The following is a 21,160-nucleotide window of genomic DNA, read 5'->3' as shown; positions in this document are numbered from 1 at the left end:
ACTACATAATCCCACCATTCGCTTCATTAATTAATAGATGGTCATCATCCAAATGTACTTAGCTACACTGCCGATCAAGAAGTTTTACTTTGTTCAATGGAATGACCAAGGATACATATCTAATTGATTGAAATTTCTTGCATTTGAGCTAACTGATTAATTTTATGAGAGCCACAACTCTACATAAACTTGCTAAGAAGTTAATTCAATGATGTTTAGGGACCCTAATATCAACCTTCTGGTCAGTGAGTTTACAATGATCAACAAAACCGCAGATGTAGAAGTAATGGCCAGGGCTCTTGATTTTGATGTAGTCTTTGCCTGACGAGTAGGTGGCTATGGGATTTTTTGCGTTGCATGCATGGTAGTCTTCCCGCCTCACTTGCACCACATTATGAAACCCCGGGTCGTACTCAAAATCTACAAACGTAGAATTGATCAAAGTTCAAGTGAATTAGAAATGGAAAATAAAGTACAATTATATGGGTTTTTTTTTTTTTTACTTTCCACCCCCCCTGATACCCTTTCCACCCCTAACTGTCAAGTTCAAGATGTATAATTATATGGTCTTAAACACATCGACTTGATCCAAATTTGACACTTCTTAATGCCATATATTGCATCACTAAAAAGATATGTAAAATTTGATACTTACACAGAATATCTCCAACTTGAAATTCTATGGCAGCAGCCCACTCAGTGTAGTTAACCACACACAACGACGACCAACCACCAACATCACCCACGGTATAAACAGTGGGGGAGACCCCAGAAACAGCCATAACAGTGAGGAGAAGTAGTATCGCTTTTTTCGCCATGTCCATGACTTGGAGAACTTCAGAGCAAAGCCAACATTTTCTTTCTTCATTCTTCATTCTTGTTTAGGTTATTTAGATGAAGGCAATCTAAAGCTTCAATGTACTATAAACAGATCCGTAGACAACAATAGATGGACTTTTATGCAAATCTAAGCTTCAATTTATTCTTATCATAATTAATTGAGCATGTACTTTTAGATGGATCATCAGTCAATGAGATTAACTACTTCCTTTACTGAAGAAGATAGCGACAAATTCTCTCTCTCTTTTTTTAATTTTCAGGGTAAAAAATAAGGTTAATGTCATAGTGGAAAGGTTGGTTGGAAGCTTATTAATATGTACACTGGAAAAAAATGATAAATTAATAATCTTGATTGAGGAAGAACATCATGTACTTTGGTACATTCAACTGTTAAATGCACGAACCATCCAATTTTATGAAAGTTTGGAGGAATTACCAAAGGCACAAATATACTATGTCAAAATGGACAAAATTTCTGAAAAACGTACCATGTGTTTGTAAGTAACATATGTTATAAAAGGCCGCTTTTATGTGATGACACTTATTTCCTACTCAGTAGAGCATTGACGTTCAAAGTTGCCTTGATTATCTGTGCAGACTGTGCTAGATGCGTTGAGATTATGATGGAGGATGTCATGAAATCAATTTCTTTCCTTTGAACCAAACTCATCACTTATCTACCAGACATAATGCCATACGGAAAAGAAAAATCTCCAAAAACAATAGCAATGTTCAAAATGACCAAAATGATGTTCAAAACACGAAAAAGCCAATTTGACAATGCCAAATTTCTCCTTCAACAATATCAAGTAAGGTGTTATCAATGGCCTTATAAGGAAGCTAATCAAGTGGCTTATTGCTTGGGGCGTTTCGTGAAATAAGTGTCAGATTGTATAAAATGGAAGAAAGAGGCTCCAAGATTGTTACAAGCATTCACTTGTAAAGATTCTTCATGAAGTGAAATTTAAATTCCTTTGTGATTAAAAAAATGGGTTCAAAACCAATATATTGCATTGATTACATGAGATCTTAATTGATCGTTTTATCGGTCAGGTTGTCGACTGACATTCTTCAAATAAAATCTATTTAATATGAAATTATTAATGAATGTATATGCTGCTAACTTGTATTGCACAAACATCAATCTAGGAAACTATAATATCATATCGTTTCTAGATGGCATTATCGTCAAAGCTAATTTCATGGCTATTGTCCTCTTTTTGCATTTAAGTAGTTCTCAGAGATAAAGATTAAATAAAGAAACAAGAAGGAAAGAGTTATCAAAAACTTACCAAAAAATAATCACTGCAACAGCCTTGAAGGCAAATTGAAGCACCGATGAAGATTGGATTATTTCTTTTCGGGGTTTTATGTAGTCTGAGAGAGCCACACGAGGACATTGATGCATTAATTAATTCTGGCAAAGAAAGAAGTATAAGAGGCCAGAAAAAAAAGATAAGACAGAAGTAAATGAGAGATTTGAAGTGTTAATGATCCATCATCTACTAACTAACATGTCTTCTAGTTAGTTAAAGCACCTACCTAGTAACGTCAAACACCAGCCCATGGAAGGGTTCGCGGTAGGCATGACCACAGTTTCAAAAATCGTGGTTCTAGTTCTTTTGAAAGGTAGAACATGAACCGACTCTTATGGAGGCAGTTGCGGTTACAATTCTTGAACCTCCGATTTCGGTTTGGTTTCAATTCCAATTTTATTTTGATTACTGTTCTGGCTTCTTCTAGTTACGGTTCCAGTTCTTTTAGTTATGCTTAGATACATGTTATTATAAAATTAATTCTAAAAAAATATGATAATGAATGTAAAAAAATTAAGAACTTTATTGTTGATTAGATTAGATCGGTTTTGAATTTAGATTAGTTATAAGGTATAGATTTACTAATAGAATGGGACAATGGATTGTTGGGCTACGTTTGGAGATGCTGGTGTTAGGTGCTGACTATTGATATTAGACTCTAAACTGGTCAAACAGTTTAGGTAGCAAATATTTTTTCGAACAATTTGAAAGAGTCATAAATCGCCTGTTCCGATTTCAACTCAGAATTTTGATGAATCTGAAACTAAATCTTTAGCCATGGTTATGATTTTAATTCCGATTCAAGAAATTGCCGGATCAATTCTGGTTCAAATTTGATTCGTGGCCACCCCTAGTCGATGAAGAGTCAAAGTAGGCATATATACAAGATTCATTTTAACATTAGGATAGAGTTGAAGTGGCACGGATTCGGACTTATTGCAATTTTCAATCACCATAGTAAATGTACCAAACAAACAATAATAATACAAAAGATGTAAAATTGTAAATATTAAAGTAATAACGTAATTTTGTTTAATGTATAAAAACACAATGCATATCTTATTAGGTAAATAACTTGAATAGTCTTTCAACCTTTACCAATGATTTTGTAGAAAACATGAAGCCGGCAGTTTGTAATTTCCAGTGAATTACAGACAAGTTCCGGCTACACGATGTGAAACTCATGTAACGTACTACTTGTTTATCTCATTACCTAAATTAATGGCTTAAAAGATCACTCAAACCAACTAGTCCATGGAGAAGGAATGGATTAGATAATATGAGGAGAGAGTGTGTAAGTGAGAGGTCCTGAATTTGAGATTTCTCACTTTTACAGTAAAAGAAAAAAACTATTATTGGTTCCTTTTATTATTCATAAAAGGATACTATTCATGATAATATATTATAACATAATATATATGCTTGAATCAGATTTGTTAAAGGAGTTGCTATCATTTTTTGATAGTTAAACCGGTCAAAGATTCCATATTTATCAAACCACTAAACTAGAACATTTTGTTTACTTTATAAACTCGGGAAGGGCCAAATTTGCATTGAACTAAATCTTAATGGAGAAAAATGAAAATTTGTCTTTAATTGAATTTGTCCTTAGGACCAAGTGAAATCAAATTAAAAATTTTAAGGGCCTAATAGACTCTTTTAAAATTATCAAATTAGTGAACTATTTAATAGTTTTTTTACTATTGAAAAGAGTTGATATGCCTTAATTTTAAATTTAAAGGGAAAAATAGACATTAAAGCTAACTTTAGAGGATAAAGTGAAAATACCATACTTAGACCATTTAGAACCAAATCTATAAGTTGAGAGATCTAACAGATTGTTTTAAAATCAAAGACCAAATAAGACTACTGGTAAAAGTTGAGGGAATACTGGACTCATTGACCCAATTTTGTCATCGGTTGAAAGTTTCATCCCATAATCACTTTCATTCACCTAAGTTTAAATTAAACATATCTGAACCACAATTATATTTTTCCATTACAATTGTAGAAATCCAGACCCAAGTACTTAGAACCATCTACACAGAAATGAAATTCAGAAATGAATCTTGACTGTTGGTACTAATTAAATCTACTCTCACCATTTGACAGATTTCTTTTTTTTTTTTTTTTTTTTTTTGGGGTGTAATCAACACATTACTCTAGCACCACTTGCTTCTTCTATTTCGTTGGCAAACAAGTTTATTTTAAAGAGCACCAATTAAATACAATTTCATAGATTGGTAAGCTATCATTTGCAGCCTACAAATGCTTTAGGAGCAGCATTTGGCCTTGGGTAGCACAAAAGAGTTGCCTCTCATGATCCCTTCCATTTATGGAAAGGACAGTCTCAAAGAACGAATTTTACATGTCTAATTATTTTGGCACTCCTCAAAATGACAAAACTAACCAAATTTATATTTTGTGGCTATTTAGATTCCAAAGTCACCCATAAACGTAAAGGGAAAAAATTTATTTCAAACTCTTGATTTCGCGTATTCGTAAATATCACTATTTGATAGAAAGTAATATAATTTGCAAAAAAAGAGAAAAAAAAGAACTAACCCTTGAAAAATATTGAATGAAGTCAAAGCACAAGAAATATCATGCAAAAATTTGGAAAATGGAACCAAAAAATTCCAAATTCATGAAGAAGAGAGTTTTAAAAAAATTTGTTAATGGGATATGGGTTACTATTTATGGATTAAAATAACTAATACTTTATCGTTATGACTAAATCACCCTTGTAACAATGAGTATGGATGTCATATCCAAATATGCACATATATACTCGAATGGGCACATACGAGTGCTAATATGTGCACATAAATATAGTGTCTAACTTTTGCTTAAAACATATTTTTTAGCGATTTAATTCCTTGAAAATATTTGTAAATTCATAAACAAACAAAAAAAGATACTTGCGAAGCAGACAAAATGTATGAACTTAAACACAGGAGGGCAATCTTACAACACAAAATCATAGCTGGCCATTTAAGTCATTTTCATTACTGTCAAAGCCATAAAGGAGTACTTTTTTTTTTAATAACAACTAGGGGAGTGCCCATGCATTGCGCAGGTGTTTAGCGTCTATGGTTAAAGAGAATTTTTTATTGAATAAATAATAATACATTCTGAAAAGAAATAGTCATCAAATATGACAAAATTAATAATAGTACATTCTAATTGCAACACACACTTGTATACTTTATTTTATTAATACTTTTATAATTTTATCATTCCTAAAAGGCCCCGCAAATGTTAGTTGAAAATCGCCCAAGAGCAAACATAAGTTGTTTCAGACAAAGAAATATCCTCCAACAGCTAATTATAGCATAACGTGTTAATATGTCTTTATGTTAATTGCACAACAAAAGCCACATTTCAATTAAATATGTCTATAACATCATTTCAATAATTACACCAATACATAAACTTATCTGAGTTGTACTCAATGCAAAAATGGTTGCAAAATAATTTCATATTCCAAAAAATACCCAAATGTCTCCATAAATCAAAGATTTAAATGTACCAAAATGAGGGTGTTTCAGTAAATATACCTAAACATATGCTATTCTCAGTTGTACCAAAAGTTTTAAAAAACTACACAACATTTTATATTCCCAAAAAATCCCTATCCATGCGGTTGAAATCAAATTCCCTTTAACCACAACTCATTATTATATAGTATAACGAAACATATTTCATTAATAGATTATTGGAAATCATCCAATACGATTGATATATATTGCTACCCTAATGGCAGAGAAAACATGAACTAAAGGGCTTGTTTGGAACCTGAGTTTTTTGGGAGTTTGTCTAAAACTTTACTGTAGTACACTGTAGAAGTTTTTGAAAAAATTTGTGTAAAATTTTTTGTAAGGTGAAAATTTTTTTTGTAGAAGTTTTTAAGAGGAAAAACTTTTTTTTTCTTTTTTTCTTTTCTTTTTCTTTTTCTCTTTCTCTTTTTCTTTTTCTTTCTTTTCTTTTTCTTTTCTTTCTTCTCTTCTTCTTCTTCTTCCTTCCCTTCCCCCTTCCCCGTTACCAGCCCCCCGCAGCAACGCAGCACCCCCTACCCCTCCCCCTCTCCCTCCCTCTGCCGTCACCCTCCCTCTCCCCTTCCCCCTCCCTTCCTTTCCCCTTCCCCTTCTTTCCCCTGCCACTCCTCTTCTCCCTCTCCCGCCACCCCCCTCTGCTCTCCACCCCTTTTCCTCCACTCTCCTTGCCACCCGCCACCCATATTCCTCCCCTCTCCCCCGCCACCCGCCACCCCTTTTTCTCTCCCGTCACCTCTTCTCCTCCCCTCTCCGCCGCCGCCCCTCTTCTCCCTCTGCCCCGCCAACCCCCTCTGCCCGTCACCTTCTTTTTCTCCTCCCCTCATCTATCCCCGTCACCCTCAGCAACCCCGTCGCCCTCGCGCGAATAGATCGCAGCTCCCCTCCCCTACACTTTTGCGATCTGGTAATGGGACCAGATCTGGTCGCGGGAGGGGGAGGGGTGCGGGGGACACACAAAAAAAAAAGAGGAAGGCAGTCAAATTGGGTAAAGGAGGAGGATGGCAGGGAGAGGGAGAAAGGCAAAAAAAAAAAAAAGAAAATGGCGCCGGAGGTGGTGGTGGTCGGCGACGAAGGTGGTGGACTGGGTTGGGATGGTAGAGGAAGAAGAAAGCCAAAGGGAAGGGAATTTTTTTTATGTGTGTTTTGTGTATTGTATTGGGATGGTGGAGGAATTTGTGTGTGTTTTGTGTATTTTGAAGTGTGTAGGTAAAAAATTTTGAGAAGTTTTTTGGGTTCCTGTAGCAAAAGTTGTTAAAAAACTTGTAGGTAAAAAACTTGCCCAAAAAACTAGCTTCCAAACAGGGCCAAAATTGTAGATCTATAATTTAATAGATACAAAGACCTGTGAAATTAAAAACAGATCTAAAAAGTATCATAAATTTTAAAATCATCTCCTCATAGAATAAATTGCTGCAGCCCACTCTGTGTATGTTGCAATCATCAAATCTGTTAATCAACAATTGTAAGTTTCAATAAAAATGATGAGATCTGCCAAAATAAATCCAAATCTGAAACAAATTCAGATCTAACAACTAGATCTAAAGTAAATTCAAATTTAAACAATAAAATAAGAAAAAATAACACAAAATCTCACTAGGAATTCCTAGGAGAACAGAAATTCTCACTAGGAACCCTAGGAGAAATAGACATCTCCCACTAAAAAAATTTAGAGGAGACTTTATTAGGAAAATGACAAAAATGAAACCTATAGGAGGAAGAGAGATTTTGAGAAAAGAATCAGTAAAGAGAAGTTGGAGAAGAGAGAGAAGTCATAAAGGAGTACCTAACCATATTTGAAAACTATATTTGAAAAGCCAAGATCGTTAGCAATTTAAGAAAATGTACACCTTAAATAACTAAATGTACAAATTTGCATAAACATACAAACATGTAGATTTTGAAATTATCTTGGTCCGAATTCAATTATTTGAACCGCACAAGGCATTGACTTGGATACACTACGGTCCAAACATTACGCCAATCACTTTGTAATTTACTGTTTTGTTTTTGGTAGAAATAAGAGTGTTGTTTATTTACAAGCAATGATTAGTTGAGTCTCTGCGGTTAATCCCTACAATGTATGCAAAAGCTGGCAACTTAATCTAATATGTGGTAAATTACAATGATTGAGTTTAGCTGATGATCATGAGATCTCTCATCCGACTTTCCCTTTTCCTCTTTCTTTTTGTAACAAGAGTGTGTTTGGATTGCAATTTTTCTTTGAAAAATTATTATGTTTTCGTTAACATATTTTTCAATTATATTTTTATCTCATATATATTAAATCGCTGTAGTAATTTTTTTATAAAAAAATTCAAAAAATACAATCCAAACAAAGCCTCTAACCTAACAAAAGCCTCGATAAAATGTAATCACCTTTGTAGAGTCTGTAGTTAGATATAAAAAAATTCAAAAAATATAATCCAAACAAAGCCTCTAAACTAACAAAAGCCTCGATAAAATGCAATCACCTTTGTAGAGTCTGTAGTTAGATTCGACAAAAATAAAAAAGGTTAAGAGACATATCAAATTTGACGCTCAAGCTTAACAAGAAATCTGCACAACTGTTTCAAAACACGGTGAAAAAGCCGGACTTCAGGAGGCATTTCACACTTGGCGTTCAACGGATCTGTAGCCAAAACACGGTGAGAAAGCTTTTTCCAACACAAATGATTAGCGTGATTCTTTGACCAAGCTTGGCAATGACATGACACGATGAGGGACAACAGGGTAACATGTGTTAAGAAAAAGTACAACAAGGCCTAGCCGGCATATTGATAATTGTACTTGTTTCGGCTTGTTAATAGCAAAACAATGCTAGAAGGCTCATGCTCTGTTTGAATCCGTTAATTTTTTAAATATTATAAAAATTTTTAAAAAATAATTTAAAAGATATTTTAAAAAATAGTTTAAATTTTTTTTAATATTTAAAAAATAATCCAAAATATATTTTAAAAACTCTATTACTCTTAAATATTCTAAAATCTTTTCTAAAAATATCCCAAAATATACTCTAAAAACTATACTACTGTAAAATTTTTCCAAAATACTCCCAAATACGGCTAATCCAAATAGAGCCTCAGTTTTTTTGTTTTTTTTATATCTTTGCAAGGATTATAAGAAAGGGCGGGCCTAATGCTTTGTAATGATATATTCAAGATTCGCATCAATACTAAGGCCAATTTTGGCACGTAAGTGTTTAAACATAATAAAATTTTCATTAGCATAATTCTTTGTTTGATGTGTATTCTTTTAACAGTGCATGAATATATTGTGTTATCTTAAATCTTTTAGGAGAATTTCAGTTCCTGTGACTTTTTTTCCAACCCTGAAATTCCTGCAACTTTACAAGTCTTTGGCTCTACAGTTAAGAAAAAAATTTCGTTCAAGCAAGCCCAGAGATTGGGAACATCATTTTCAAACCAAGAAAAGAACAATTTTACTTGAAAGCCACGGGAATGACAAATCAACCAATCAACACCGTTGAGGAGATTCTTTTGATACCAATGAGCAATGAACCGTAGGCTCATCTCTATAGTTTGACTTGCAAACTTGCAATTATGGAATATACCGTCATGACCAAGCGGGCTTCAGTGTGTAGCCCAAGGGTCTCTCCTTCCTTCCTCTATAGTCTCAAGCAAAGCTGTCATGTTGATATGAAAGAGGAAGTTTATCACTAACTGAACAACTTTCTAATGGCCTCTTCTTCCACAATTTGCCCACCTTTTCAATTTTCAGCAAAAGTATTAGCACCCTTCCAATGGTGGAAGCAGCTGTGTGAGGGATAGAAGTTTCTTTGGAGGGAAACCAATGCTGAATCAAGGTGTTGACTATTCTGTGATTCTTGGATTTGGAGCATTCTTTGCTGTTATTCACCTCTTTCTTGGTATTAAGTTTATACCCCTTCTCAAGTCTATGTTATTGAAGTTTTTCTGCCTAGTGAAGTTCGAACTGGTTTTTGTCTAGATAGGAACATGGTTCAAAGTCGCGGTCGTGGCTTGAATTATTCTACATAGGTCTCGATATATTGGCCCCGACGTATCGGTCACGATCTATGAGAACCCGTAATTTTCTTATTTTCTAGGTTTTATTCTCCTTAATGGCATGTTTTCTGCATTTTCTTTATTAAGAAAATTTTTCCGATAATTTTTATGAGTAAATATAGTTTTTAGATGATTTTTCTAGTATCGGTTAGTTTTTGAGAAATTAAGAGCATATACTGGACATGGGACCCACTAGTGCGAAAAGTTCGGAAAAATTCGGCCAACTAGGTTAAGTTTTGGATACTGGGTTTAAATTATCAGGTGCTAAGAGATAATTAGAGGTTACCAAGTGGATTGGTGTGAGAGGAAACAAAGTGATATGCATGCATTAAATAAGGTGACAAGTGTCACCATATGATTAAATCTTGCATTTTGACTACTATTCACCTTTTTACCAATTGACCAAATAAACCAAAAAAAATGACCAAAAACACTTCATTTCCAAGCTCTTGTGGCCGGCCATCTCTCCAAGGAAGAAAGAAAGAAAAGCTCTCCAAATTCTTGATTCAATCTTGCTCAAATCCAACAAATCAACCATTTAATCTTGCATTTACTCCATAAAAATCCTTAAGTGAGTGGTTGTGAGGTGATTAGTGGAGTTGTTTGGAGGATTAAGGTGCCAAGTTGCTCTTTTCCTTTGGTTACTAAGGTGAGTAGTGAAGGAACCCCTCTCCTCTATCTAATGATGTCTAATTAATGACTTGTGGTAGCCTAAGAGGTAATTTTGTGGATTATATCTTGATTTTGGGTGAAATTGGTGAAGTTTTATAATTATTCATGATTTTTCTGTTTTAATATGATTCATATGTTGTGGCCATGGATGATGATTGGAAATGATATTGAAGGAAACTAGAAGGTAGAAAGTGTGGTTAATTGCAGAAAATTTCTGTTTTAGAAGGAAATTGTGGAAACTAGGGTTTCATTTCCCCTCATTCTGCCCGGCACTGTTCATCATAGTTAGAGGCCGAATTAGCTTTGGATTAAAACATAAAAGTTGTAGGGAATGATATTTTAGAGATTTCTGCAAAATTTCAGGCCAATCGGAGTAGCGTAGCTTATGAAAAGACTGAAATACCCCTGCTGCCCTGTTTCTACCCGAACTTGATAATTGCTTCTGTAATTGGTTATTTTGGTTGGGAATACTTCTGATTTGGTTGTTGATGTCTTCTTAAGAAATGTATCCTGGTGTCTTAGCTTTCAGATGGCTTTGGAATCACTTGATTTGGACTTAGGTAGCCTGAATTATGGTTTGTTAACCAGAATGCGATTTGTTCACCCGTTTTTGCGGTTCTGGTTTAGAATACTGAATTTTTGACCTAGTTGCACTATGAACTGGACTGAGTGATCTTCTGCAACATTGTATCCCTATCTGTTAGCTTCGAAACGGTGTATCTTTCACCTCCATCCGATAATCGTAGTGCCAATGGTGCCAAAACCGCAAAATAATGTCAAAAACTGTTTTTAGGGTTTAAAGTTTAACTTCATTTCCGGACTTTTCCCTATCTTGAATTGTACTTGTACTACTTGGAGCCTATTGAATGGCTATTGAATGAAATTATTTTGTGTGTGACTTTGGGAGTGATTGAGGAAAAAAAAAGGAAGCCTTGATGGCTGGAAAAGTAAGCAAATTTAGGGGAGGTGCTGTCCAATTTTCTAGGCCGTTTGGTTCCTTTAAGTTTGAATTGCCTTTTGGTAGAAATGAAAGGCTTTTGGGTTGTTTGAGCCTAGGTCTTCATGTTACCTTTTCGTTCCCAAAAATCATGTTTTGCACTCTTGCATTAGTAATTATTTGACGAGGCATACGACTAGTAGTCGAGCCTCACAAGTGCATTCTATTTACTCGATTTTGGAAGTGGAACCTTCAATTGTTTTACTTTGGTTCTTTTAGGGTTTCTTGGCGATTAAAGCCAGTTTGAAGTGAAAATTTTTGAAGTATCCGTACTTGAACCGGTGAGTGTACCATTCCCCTCATTTGTTGTTTAACTCAGTTTCGGTATATGCAATCTGTGATATGAACATCTGAACTATCTGTTTATTTTGTTTGAGACGAGGGTGTACTTTATCACACTCGTTCTCTTGTCTGTTCATATGCCAATTTTTGGTGCGAATCTGAATCTTTTATCTGTATCTGTATCTTTATCTGTATCTGTTATCTGTGTCTATATCTGTATCTGTTCTGATGTCGTTTGGAAGCTGGTAGCCAACGACCTTTCTGTGACCTCTGAACTCAACACCTGTGGCTAGTTACTCGAGTCGGGCCGGCCAGGGGCCTGGTCGATTAGATAACGAACCACGGTAGTCTGTTTTGGGATCTTTGGGTATTGAAACCCTTGATTCCGATATACTCGAGTATTACCATTTCTGAACTGATTGGAGTTCGGGCCCGGTAGGGGTATGTGAGGTGGAAGGAATCGGAGAAAGTGGAGTCTACGGTATTGGTTACTTCTTTAACGTTGACGGAGTGTCAACTATTATTTTGATCAAGTTTCGGTGAAGCAAATGGGAATTTGGCTCCTGAGAGCCACCCGTATCCTTTCTGTCTATGGTGTTTGTTCACTTCTTTATTTGATTCGCATATGTGACTAATTGAATTTGAAGTTCCACTTTTCTTACTTGCTATTATTTTGGTACCTCATTGAGCGTAAACTCACCCCTTTCCCGTTATCTTTGTTTTCCTTACAGGGAACCACTTTTGAGGCTAAAATGTTTTGAAGCACGAGTCGAGCTAGTTTTAATATATTTTTGTAAAACTCCTCGATAGTTGGAAAACCCTAAATGTATTTTGATCTAATTATCTTCTTTTTTGTTTCGTAAATTACAAACGTATGTGTATAAAACTATTTACCCTGTTCATGTATCCTATTTGGATTGGGAATGTTTTCCCGAGTTATATGGCCATATCTGTATTTGTTTGGCTCCTAGTTGGATGGTAACGTGGCAACCACTATTCATTGTGGTTTCGATTTTCGTTTTGCCATTTGGCGACTTTGAATCGTTTGAGCGCGCTATCACCTTCCTGAACGTTTTCGATTTCATTTAACTGCTCGATAGTTCTGGCGAGAGCTGGGCAGGCAGTCCGCTAACCCCTTTGGTACGCCTTAGGGGAAGGTGGGGCTGTCACACGATCTCAATGAGACACAAATTTTGAAGCATTTAATATTCTAAAAATTGTGAATAATATAAAAAAAATATGTTAAATAAAAATAATTAAAAAATTAGCAAAAGAAAATCTGTAAAATTAGCAAAAGAAAATCTTGGCGAGTTGACTTGGGATGATTCGGAGTAACTCGATCATTTCAACCCTTTATGGTGACTTCTTGACTGAGTTCTCGGCGAGTCAAATATCTCGAAATTTTCTCGTTTCGATGTCATATCGGAGGGGTCCGTTCCAGTGACGACTCAACTGAGTCGTCTTGGACTCGGCCGAGTCTTTGAACCATGGATAGGATGCGTTCACTTGACCGAAAGCTGTTGATAAATTTTTCTCAGCATAACTGCATCTCGATGTTCATCTAGTATTAGATACTTTTTTGAATTCTTCTTGATATATGAATTCTTAGATAGACAGTGCATGTTCGTCATGATTGAAGCATATGAATGGAGAGTAAACTTGAAATTAGGACCAAAACTGAGTAATTGCTTCACCCAAGATACTTGGTAATTTGATGCATTCAACGCTCAGTACGTTGGATATCTGTTAAATTCTTCTAGTGTTCTGCTTTCATGTTTGTCAGAGTGGCATTTCCTCCTGCCTCTCCTTTTGGCTTTACCTGTGGTTTCTGAGTAGTGGCCTTTTTTTTTTTGGAAAAATGTGTATCCAAATAGAGAATAAAACCAATTGGTGATGACTTGTTATGGTAGGAAAAGAACGTGATTACCAAACTAAAATTCCACGGAGATTTACAATTGCAAAGGTGAGTTGACTTTGGAGTGCAGATGGAGTGCAGAATTACAATTTCTGGCACACTGCTAGTGATGCCAAGAACAAGCATAGCTTTTCTCTCTAAATGAATGGAGACACTCTGTTTAGTCCATTTAGTACAGATATCCAACGTTCAGTGGAAAGTGACCTTGGCTGAAACCAGAGTCTGCATACAGATAAGCATACGTACCCTTAATTTGTACATTTCCTTGGAGCTATACCGAAGAATATCAAGACTATTACATTTCTCTGCAATTAACTCCAACATGTTTTTTCTTCCTCAAAAATAAAATAAAATTAAGACAAGCTCCTTTTATGGTTTTATGACAATGTTTTCAGACTTCAATGTGAAGTGGCAAGCTCTGTCCAGGAATCTCTGGCAAGTGGAATCAGGAAGTTTTATGACAATGTTTTCAGACTTGAAATAATGAGATTGATTTAAACATCCATGCCTCAGAAGTTTAGAATGGAACATGTTCTTCGTCAAGAAACTCAAAAAAATTAGCAAACATAGACAACCTAATAAAGTAAGCCAACTCACATTTTATCTGCAGTGAACGACTGCTTTACAGAAGGGGGAAAGAAAAAAGCAAACATGATTGTTTTCGCCTAGTGACCCGGCATCTCGAGGCTCTGAACCATTCATATTTCCAATTATTCATGGGAAGAATTTCCTTTACCAAACTAGACAGAGCAAGACAACACCACAATTCAACACAAGGGAAAAATAGTTTTCTTTCCAATATCGATCAGATCTTGGATGCTCTTTTATCCTACTAGTCATTAAATACTTGGAAGGAAAATAAATTATTCAGCAAACTTGGCTGCAAAAAACTAGAAAAAAGATTTAAGTAACAAGTAAACGCAACATAATTCATTAATCAGAGCAAAAAGCCCCAGCAGGCCTACATCAACTTGTGATTTGGCAAGAGTTCCACATCCACATGATCATGAGCAGATGCTATTAGCAAGATAATGAACGCTCTCTAGATTAAGGTTATTTTATCTTACTGTATCACAGTTAAATTTTCAACTTCCTGTATTATTCTACCATGATCCTGATAATAGCACTAACAAGAAAATCTCAAATATTTGGTTTAGCCAGGGTCTCCACAAATGAAACTGCAGAAGATTTAGTACCCCTAAGAAACCTCAGAACTTTTGCAGTTTTATAAGCAAAACTATACCGTGCTATAAAACGCCTGTCTACCTCAATAATGATATCACCATTTTTCAAGAACCCTAGTGGCACCAAAGCATCATGAAGCACAAATCCTTCAATATTATACAACCACATCCAAGATTCCTCGACACGATAATCTTTCATTACCCAAATCTCAAACATTCTACCATCCTTAAAAGTTGCACAAAGGTTTCCCTTAAAATTTCCAATTCTGAAGTTTGTTGTTTCCTGCTTATCAGGTCCCTTGAACTCCTCCAGCTTTCCTTCATCCAAATTGTACAAAATCACCTTTTTCCTGATACCCCAACATGCTGGCCAATGAAGATTTCCATTCACAAGAACCCCAATACTTTCACGATACACATAATCTTTATTATGCTGAATACTTTTCCAGACATATTGCCCAAGTTTGTCATTCATAACACCAAATCTGACAAAATATTTACATCCTAATACAATTACATAACCACCTGCAGCAGTGGACGAATTGGGGCCAAACCCGCAAAATGGATAATCAATACATTGGAAATTATTCTTTACCGTTTTAAACAATCCCGTGCATGGATTCCACAATGCCATGTTGTAATCTTCATATCGAAGGCATATTAGGCCATTGTACGAACCAATTAGCCGAATATATTTAGTGTGCATTCCACCAGGTTTAGGAACCTTCTTCCATGCTTTTTCGACGTCTTCGTTGCTCAAACATGCATTGTAATTTAAAACTGCAGTTGGAGAGGTTATGAAGATTGAGAATGGACTTGAGATTATGTTGGAGATTATTGAATACCAATATTTGCAGACGCGCTGGCATGTGTAGAGGTCCTTGGGTGGAAGCCTTGACAATATATTCTCCAATATATACTGATCCATTATTCAGGAGCGTTAGTTTCAAGAATATGAAAGACGCAAATATGGTGGAAGAGGATGAAATCAAACTCGAATATCAAATATCATGATCTCTCAAGACTGTCAAAATGGGGGATGAAATAGAAACAGATATGTAACAAGTTGAGAATTCTAGTTTAAATCAAACTCGAATACCAAATAGCTTCAGCTCTCAAAACTCTCAAATAGAGAATATTGAAACACGGAAGATATATCGGAAGAGGATAAAACTAAAATCAAAATCGAAGTCTAAATCGAGCTTCTTGAGCTCTCAAAAAATATTGGAGTGAAAAATCCTCCATAGAATTTGTAAACAACGATACATAATGGACATAAGCTTCTAAATTAACATAACTGGCAGTAAGATAGGAAAATCTTCCCTAATTAATTTGTGATTGTGGGCTTCTTTTATCATGGACAGGAGATGAAAATATGAGCGCAAAATTTGCTCCACATTTACTAATGGTTTGTTTACTTTAGTCAGGTTTTACTTGGAATCCCTGTTTTAGACGGATTCATCAGTTGACATACCAAAGAAGGGTTAACTGGACTAAACCCCCTATAATTAGGGATACATTGCACTTTGTCACCCTGAGATTATTTTAGCATAATTTTGCCGCAATGCTAATTGCCGGTTATCAATGGTACGCTTTTCCATTTGAAATATGATAAAAAGTTTGGTTAATTTTTCATGTACTGATAGTGTAGTGATTTTTTTTTTTTTTTTTTTACATTAGCAACTACAAATACATGACACATGTATATGATTTGAATTTATATTATATGGAATGACATAAACCTATTAGTGTAAAGAAAATTGTACACTAACAATGTATAAAAACGATAAACAAAAAAGTTTATATGCCCACATACTTGTGTTATTTCTTTCTTCCCCCCCTTTATTCTTCAGGGAAAATATTGGATCACAATAAGAATTAGGGGTGAGCAAATTCGGTTCATACTGAATTCATAACCGAATTCAAATTTAATTTGATAATTTGAAATCGGGTATTTGGTAATTTGGTACAAATTCGGTACGTACCGAATTCACTGAATTCTAACATGGTATGAAATAGGTAATGAGATTATGGATTTGGTAATAACCGATTTCGCATTCAAATTCGGTAAAATGAAATAGGGTACCGCATTACTGCATTCGAATACCAAATTAGTTTATAAAATTATATAATATATAGATAAATGCTATTTAGTATTAGTATATACTACTAATATATTATTATATTATATAGGTAAATGCTATTAATAATAGTTAGTATAAGGTATTATCATGTACTTATAATAATAATAATGTATAATGTCGCGCCCCATTTTTCGTGATGGAAAAATATAAGTATAAAAATAGGTATTTACAAAATATGTAATCTTATTTTAAAATAAATGAAAAAGGACCTAGAATGGGACTTTAAAGAATGCGACAATTTGGGTCCAAAATTTAGTCTAAAAGGGTTTTTAAGAAAAAATAGGAGTCGCCACTTGGTATGAAATTTTGGTGTACCAAGTCACCCAAAAAATAAAGTAAAATAAAATAAAATAAAACCCTTTTTGACAACTCCAGGTCTTTGAAAACAAGAGAAAATGGATTCGGGAGTCACGGTTGAAGAAAGGGAAGGCAAAGGTTCGATTAACTCAAACCTAAGGCACCCTTTCAACCTAGTCTAAGCTAGTTGCGAGGTTTAGTCAAAATTTTCCTAATCTAACCCTTAATTTTATCATATTTGGATGTTTCCTACATGGATGCAAATCTAAATTTATAAAAACATCGAAAGGGACAAAATGTTCATTCAAGGGTTTGATTGAACCAATCGCATTAATTGCGAAGGTCAAAATAACTCCTTGAAGGTGTCACGAATATGCAAATGATGAATTTAAAGTAAAGAAAAGAAATTAGATTATATACATATATATAAGTGATCAAAGAAAAAGGGAATGCAACATAAAGGGTACGGGAGGCAAAACTCGTGACATAATTTTCTTATACATGGATTAATAGGGTATTTAAACTAAAAAGTTATAATCACCCATTTCCCATGTTTGAAAAATAATTATCCTAACATGAACAAGCAAATGAACTAGCTTAAATGAGATGCAATTCTAAATGGTATGATTAGCACCTATAGCGGGTAAGGGATAATATAATAGGGAATATTATACAAATGAGAAAAGATCCTAAAAATAAAAATAAAAACATGCATGGAAATGTAGTGAATAGCACACAAAGATGAATCTAGCGCAAGACAACCTAAATGGTCTAGCGTTGGACTAGCCCATTTCTAAAAATCCTTACTAGCGTTGGACTAGCAAGTAAGCGAAGAGAGAAGCCACAACTAGCGTTGGACTAGTGTGGTGACGTCATGCATTAACAATTCATAGTGAAACAAATAAAACATAAATTAAAACAAATAAACACATAAGAGCACGTAGCACATAACACGTAAACATAATATCTAGATGCCAAAATCCTAAGAAAAGCGGATAAAACACATAACACATAAACCACATAAACACGCAACCTATCTATTACATCGGGGAGCACCTAACTACAATCTAGGAGGGAAAAATATAATAAAACAAATCTAATTATCCTATCTATTACATTTTTGAGGTATTTAAATACCTCTCGAATCATTATAAAAACTAACTAACATATATAAGAAAATTTGAATGAATATTTAAATCAAATAAATAAAGCATATAAAAATATATAAACACATAGAAACACATAGGAGCACATAAGAGCACGTAATTGACATTGAAATAATAAAATAGGAGTACCTCCCGTTTGAAGTGGTGACTAAATGGAGTCAAATTGTCCTATTTATACTCACAATGAACAAAAGGATCATGGCACTAATTTAATTGAAAAAGAAAATAATAATACAAGTACTAAATTCACACTAATATGTCAGACGTAAAGAAATTTAAGCAAATCTAAAAATTCCAAGTTAAGTATATTCTAAAGTAACATAATTAGCTATTAAAGAAAAGAAACAATCATAATAAAGAGAGTCAAAATTCATCAGGGACTGAATTGCAAAAATTGAAAAAAACTTTTGGGGACAAAAATTATATTTTCCAAAGTTTAGGGGTCAAAATTAAATGAAAGACAAAATTCAGGGACTAAAATGAAATTAATTTAAGGACCTAGGTGAAAGGAATTTAAAATGTTCTGGGCCAAAATAAAATTACTCCAAAGATCAGGGGTCAAAGTGCAAATCGTAACCAGATCTGGGCAAGAAAAAAGGCATCGGGCCACTCTTTTTATTTTACTTGGGCCAAACCTACTTAAGCCCAACTGAAAACCCAAGCTAAAACACACAGGCCAGCCCGTCTATTTATCCCTCAAGCCCAGCCAAAAATACATGGGCTCCAACCTCCTAGCCCAACAGAAACCCAAAAGAAAAAATAAACTAAAGCCCATCCCCAAAACCTAACAAAATAATCACAAACCCACCTAAAAACTAACCTTAGCCCAAACCCCTTTTTTCTTTCTTTCTTTCCTTCTTTTCTTTTCTTCCTTTCTCCACTTTCAGCCGTTTCTTTTTCTCTTCTTCTTCGGCCAGCTGAAGGAGCTGGCGGCCATGGCGGCCGCCGGTGGCACCACCGCCACCGGACCGCCGTCGCCGGTGGTCACTCCGGTTACCAAATTTTCTCAAAATACACTCCCTCACTCGATTTTTCGCGTAGGTTCCATTTCCGGAGTTATTTTTTACAAAAAAGGAAAGAAAAGTGGTCAAATGGCCAAAAAACAGTCACGGTTTTATTTTTTTTTAACCCCTTAAACCTTCACCAAAAATCATGAAAATTATACTACAACACTCTTACAACTTCTACAATACAACTATGATTTTTTATTTGACAAGAAACAACATAAAAAGGCTAAATTAAAGCAAAAACAGCCCCTAAATGAAGAAAAATACTTCCATGCCTTTGAAGCTCAAAACTCCAAAATATTTAGATATCCCAACATTTTCAGATCTTTGCTAGCTAATGGTCACCCATTTGAGCAAAACATACACGCCAAATTCACTCCTTTGATTCGTTTTTTCATTTAGACATTTTTTCAAACATTTGGCATGCATTCACAGCACCGTTTCCTTTTCCTAAATCTGGTTCATGCCATTTCCAATTTTTTAACAATCCAACAACAACAATGCAAAGCAGCAAAAACAGGAGAAAATAGGCAATTAAATATGAATTTAATGTGAAAAACAAAACGGAAAAAAAAAGAAAAAGAAAAAATACCTCTAGGATATTGCAGTCACTTGATTGAGCTTTGTGGTGGAATTCCTAAATTCCAATGGTCTGACCGCTAGTTCCCTTTCTTCTTTTATGGCTTTGTCTGTTGGGAGCCAAGAAAGGTCCGAGAGATGTATTGGCTTGAGTGTTTTGGTTCTTTCCTTTTTTTTTTCTTTTCTTTTCTTGCCTTTTTGAGGGAGAGAGCCGAGAGTTTTTTTTCTTTTTTGGGTCTTGTCTTTTTTGTTGAGAGACCAGAGAGAGCCGAGAGGGACTTCTAGCCAAAATGGGGCTTGTGTGCTGAATCTTCCAAAATGATGATTTCTCAACTAATGAAAAGACAAGTCCATGGCCATTGAGTGTGAAAATGGGTTAATAGTTAATTTGGTGAAACAAAATGATCAAAATGATTTTTTTGATTTTTTGATTTTTTTGGTTTTTGTTGTTTTGTTGTTTTTTTTTCTTTTCGTAAAGCAAACCTGCAAAAATGAGAAAATGCATATTAAAATGCAAGAAAATAAATAACTCGTTAAATAGAAAAATCTTGAGAAAATATTAAAAATTGACAAAAATTTGGTGTCTACAGCTTGCCCCTCTTTGTCTAGAGTTTCAAAGAAACTCAAGACAAAGACGTAGACACCAAATTGCTTACCTGTCTCTTCTAGCTGTACCTGAGCTAAAATAAACAAGCTAACACTTGGCTGAAATTATTGAACAAAAGATGTAATGAACACGTGACCGAACTCATGTAGAGTTGCCTACGTATCCCGCCATGGGAATCAGGTCAAACGTAGTTCGAATGCAAGTGAACCACACAGAAACAAGTGCATTGACCAACTGTGGTCTTTGTAAAGTCGAAAAAGTCTGAGCTCTCAGAACTTCTAAACATGAAATACAAAATGAATGAGAAAGCACAATTATTAGTCAAAACAGTCAAGAAAAGTAACTTGTCATAACTAGAAAAGATGCGCGGAGGGACGCGGTTACGCTCCAACAGAAAATTAAATTTGTCTTTTAGAAAAAGATGCGCGAAGGGACGCGATTACGCTCCAACAGAAAATTAAATCGTCAAGAAGGGGAGATAGAAGGGTGCGCGGTGGACGCTGAGACTCACCAACAGGAATTTAAATTTGTCAAGAAGGGGGATAGAAGGGTGC

General features: G+C 34.9%; 2 protein-coding genes across 2 annotated transcripts; both read right to left on the bottom strand.

The window, feature by feature from the left end:
- Nucleotides 1–205: 205 nt before the first annotated feature.
- LOC113780257 (mavicyanin-like) lies at nt 206–818 on the bottom strand. Its single transcript, XM_027326068.1, has 2 exons — nt 656–818; nt 206–420 (listed from the first exon to the last, which is right to left on the bottom strand). Exons 1-2 carry the CDS (start codon nt 816–818, stop codon nt 206–208), a joined length of 378 nt encoding a protein of 125 aa, XP_027181869.1.
- A 13,944-nt stretch (nt 819–14,762) lies between these two features.
- LOC113780256 (F-box/kelch-repeat protein At3g23880-like) lies at nt 14,763–15,734 on the bottom strand. Its single transcript, XM_027326066.1, has one exon. The coding sequence runs from the start codon at nt 15,732–15,734 to the stop codon at nt 14,763–14,765; it is 972 nt and encodes a 323-aa protein (XP_027181867.1).
- Nucleotides 15,735–21,160: the final 5,426 nt, after the last annotated feature.

The sequence above is a fragment of the Coffea eugenioides genome, chromosome 8, assembly GCF_003713205.1.
Source record: "Coffea eugenioides isolate CCC68of chromosome 8, Ceug_1.0, whole genome shotgun sequence".
Classification (NCBI taxonomy): domain Eukaryota; kingdom Viridiplantae; phylum Streptophyta; class Magnoliopsida; order Gentianales; family Rubiaceae; genus Coffea; species Coffea eugenioides.
The sequence above is the reverse complement of the archived record's forward strand: the minus strand, read 5'-3'. Positions and strand labels throughout refer to the sequence as shown.

Coding starts and splice junctions, on each gene's coding strand:
- LOC113780257 (XM_027326068.1), bottom strand. CDS start 818: ATGGCGAAAAAAGCGATACTACTTCTCCTCACTGTTATGGCTGTTTCT. Junction 421..655: donor TCAAGTTGGAGATATTCTGT/GTAAGTATCAAA, acceptor CTACGTTTGTAG/ATTTTGAGTACGACCCGGGG.
- LOC113780256 (XM_027326066.1), bottom strand. CDS start 15,734: ATGGATCAGTATATATTGGAGAATATATTGTCAAGGCTTCCACCCAAG.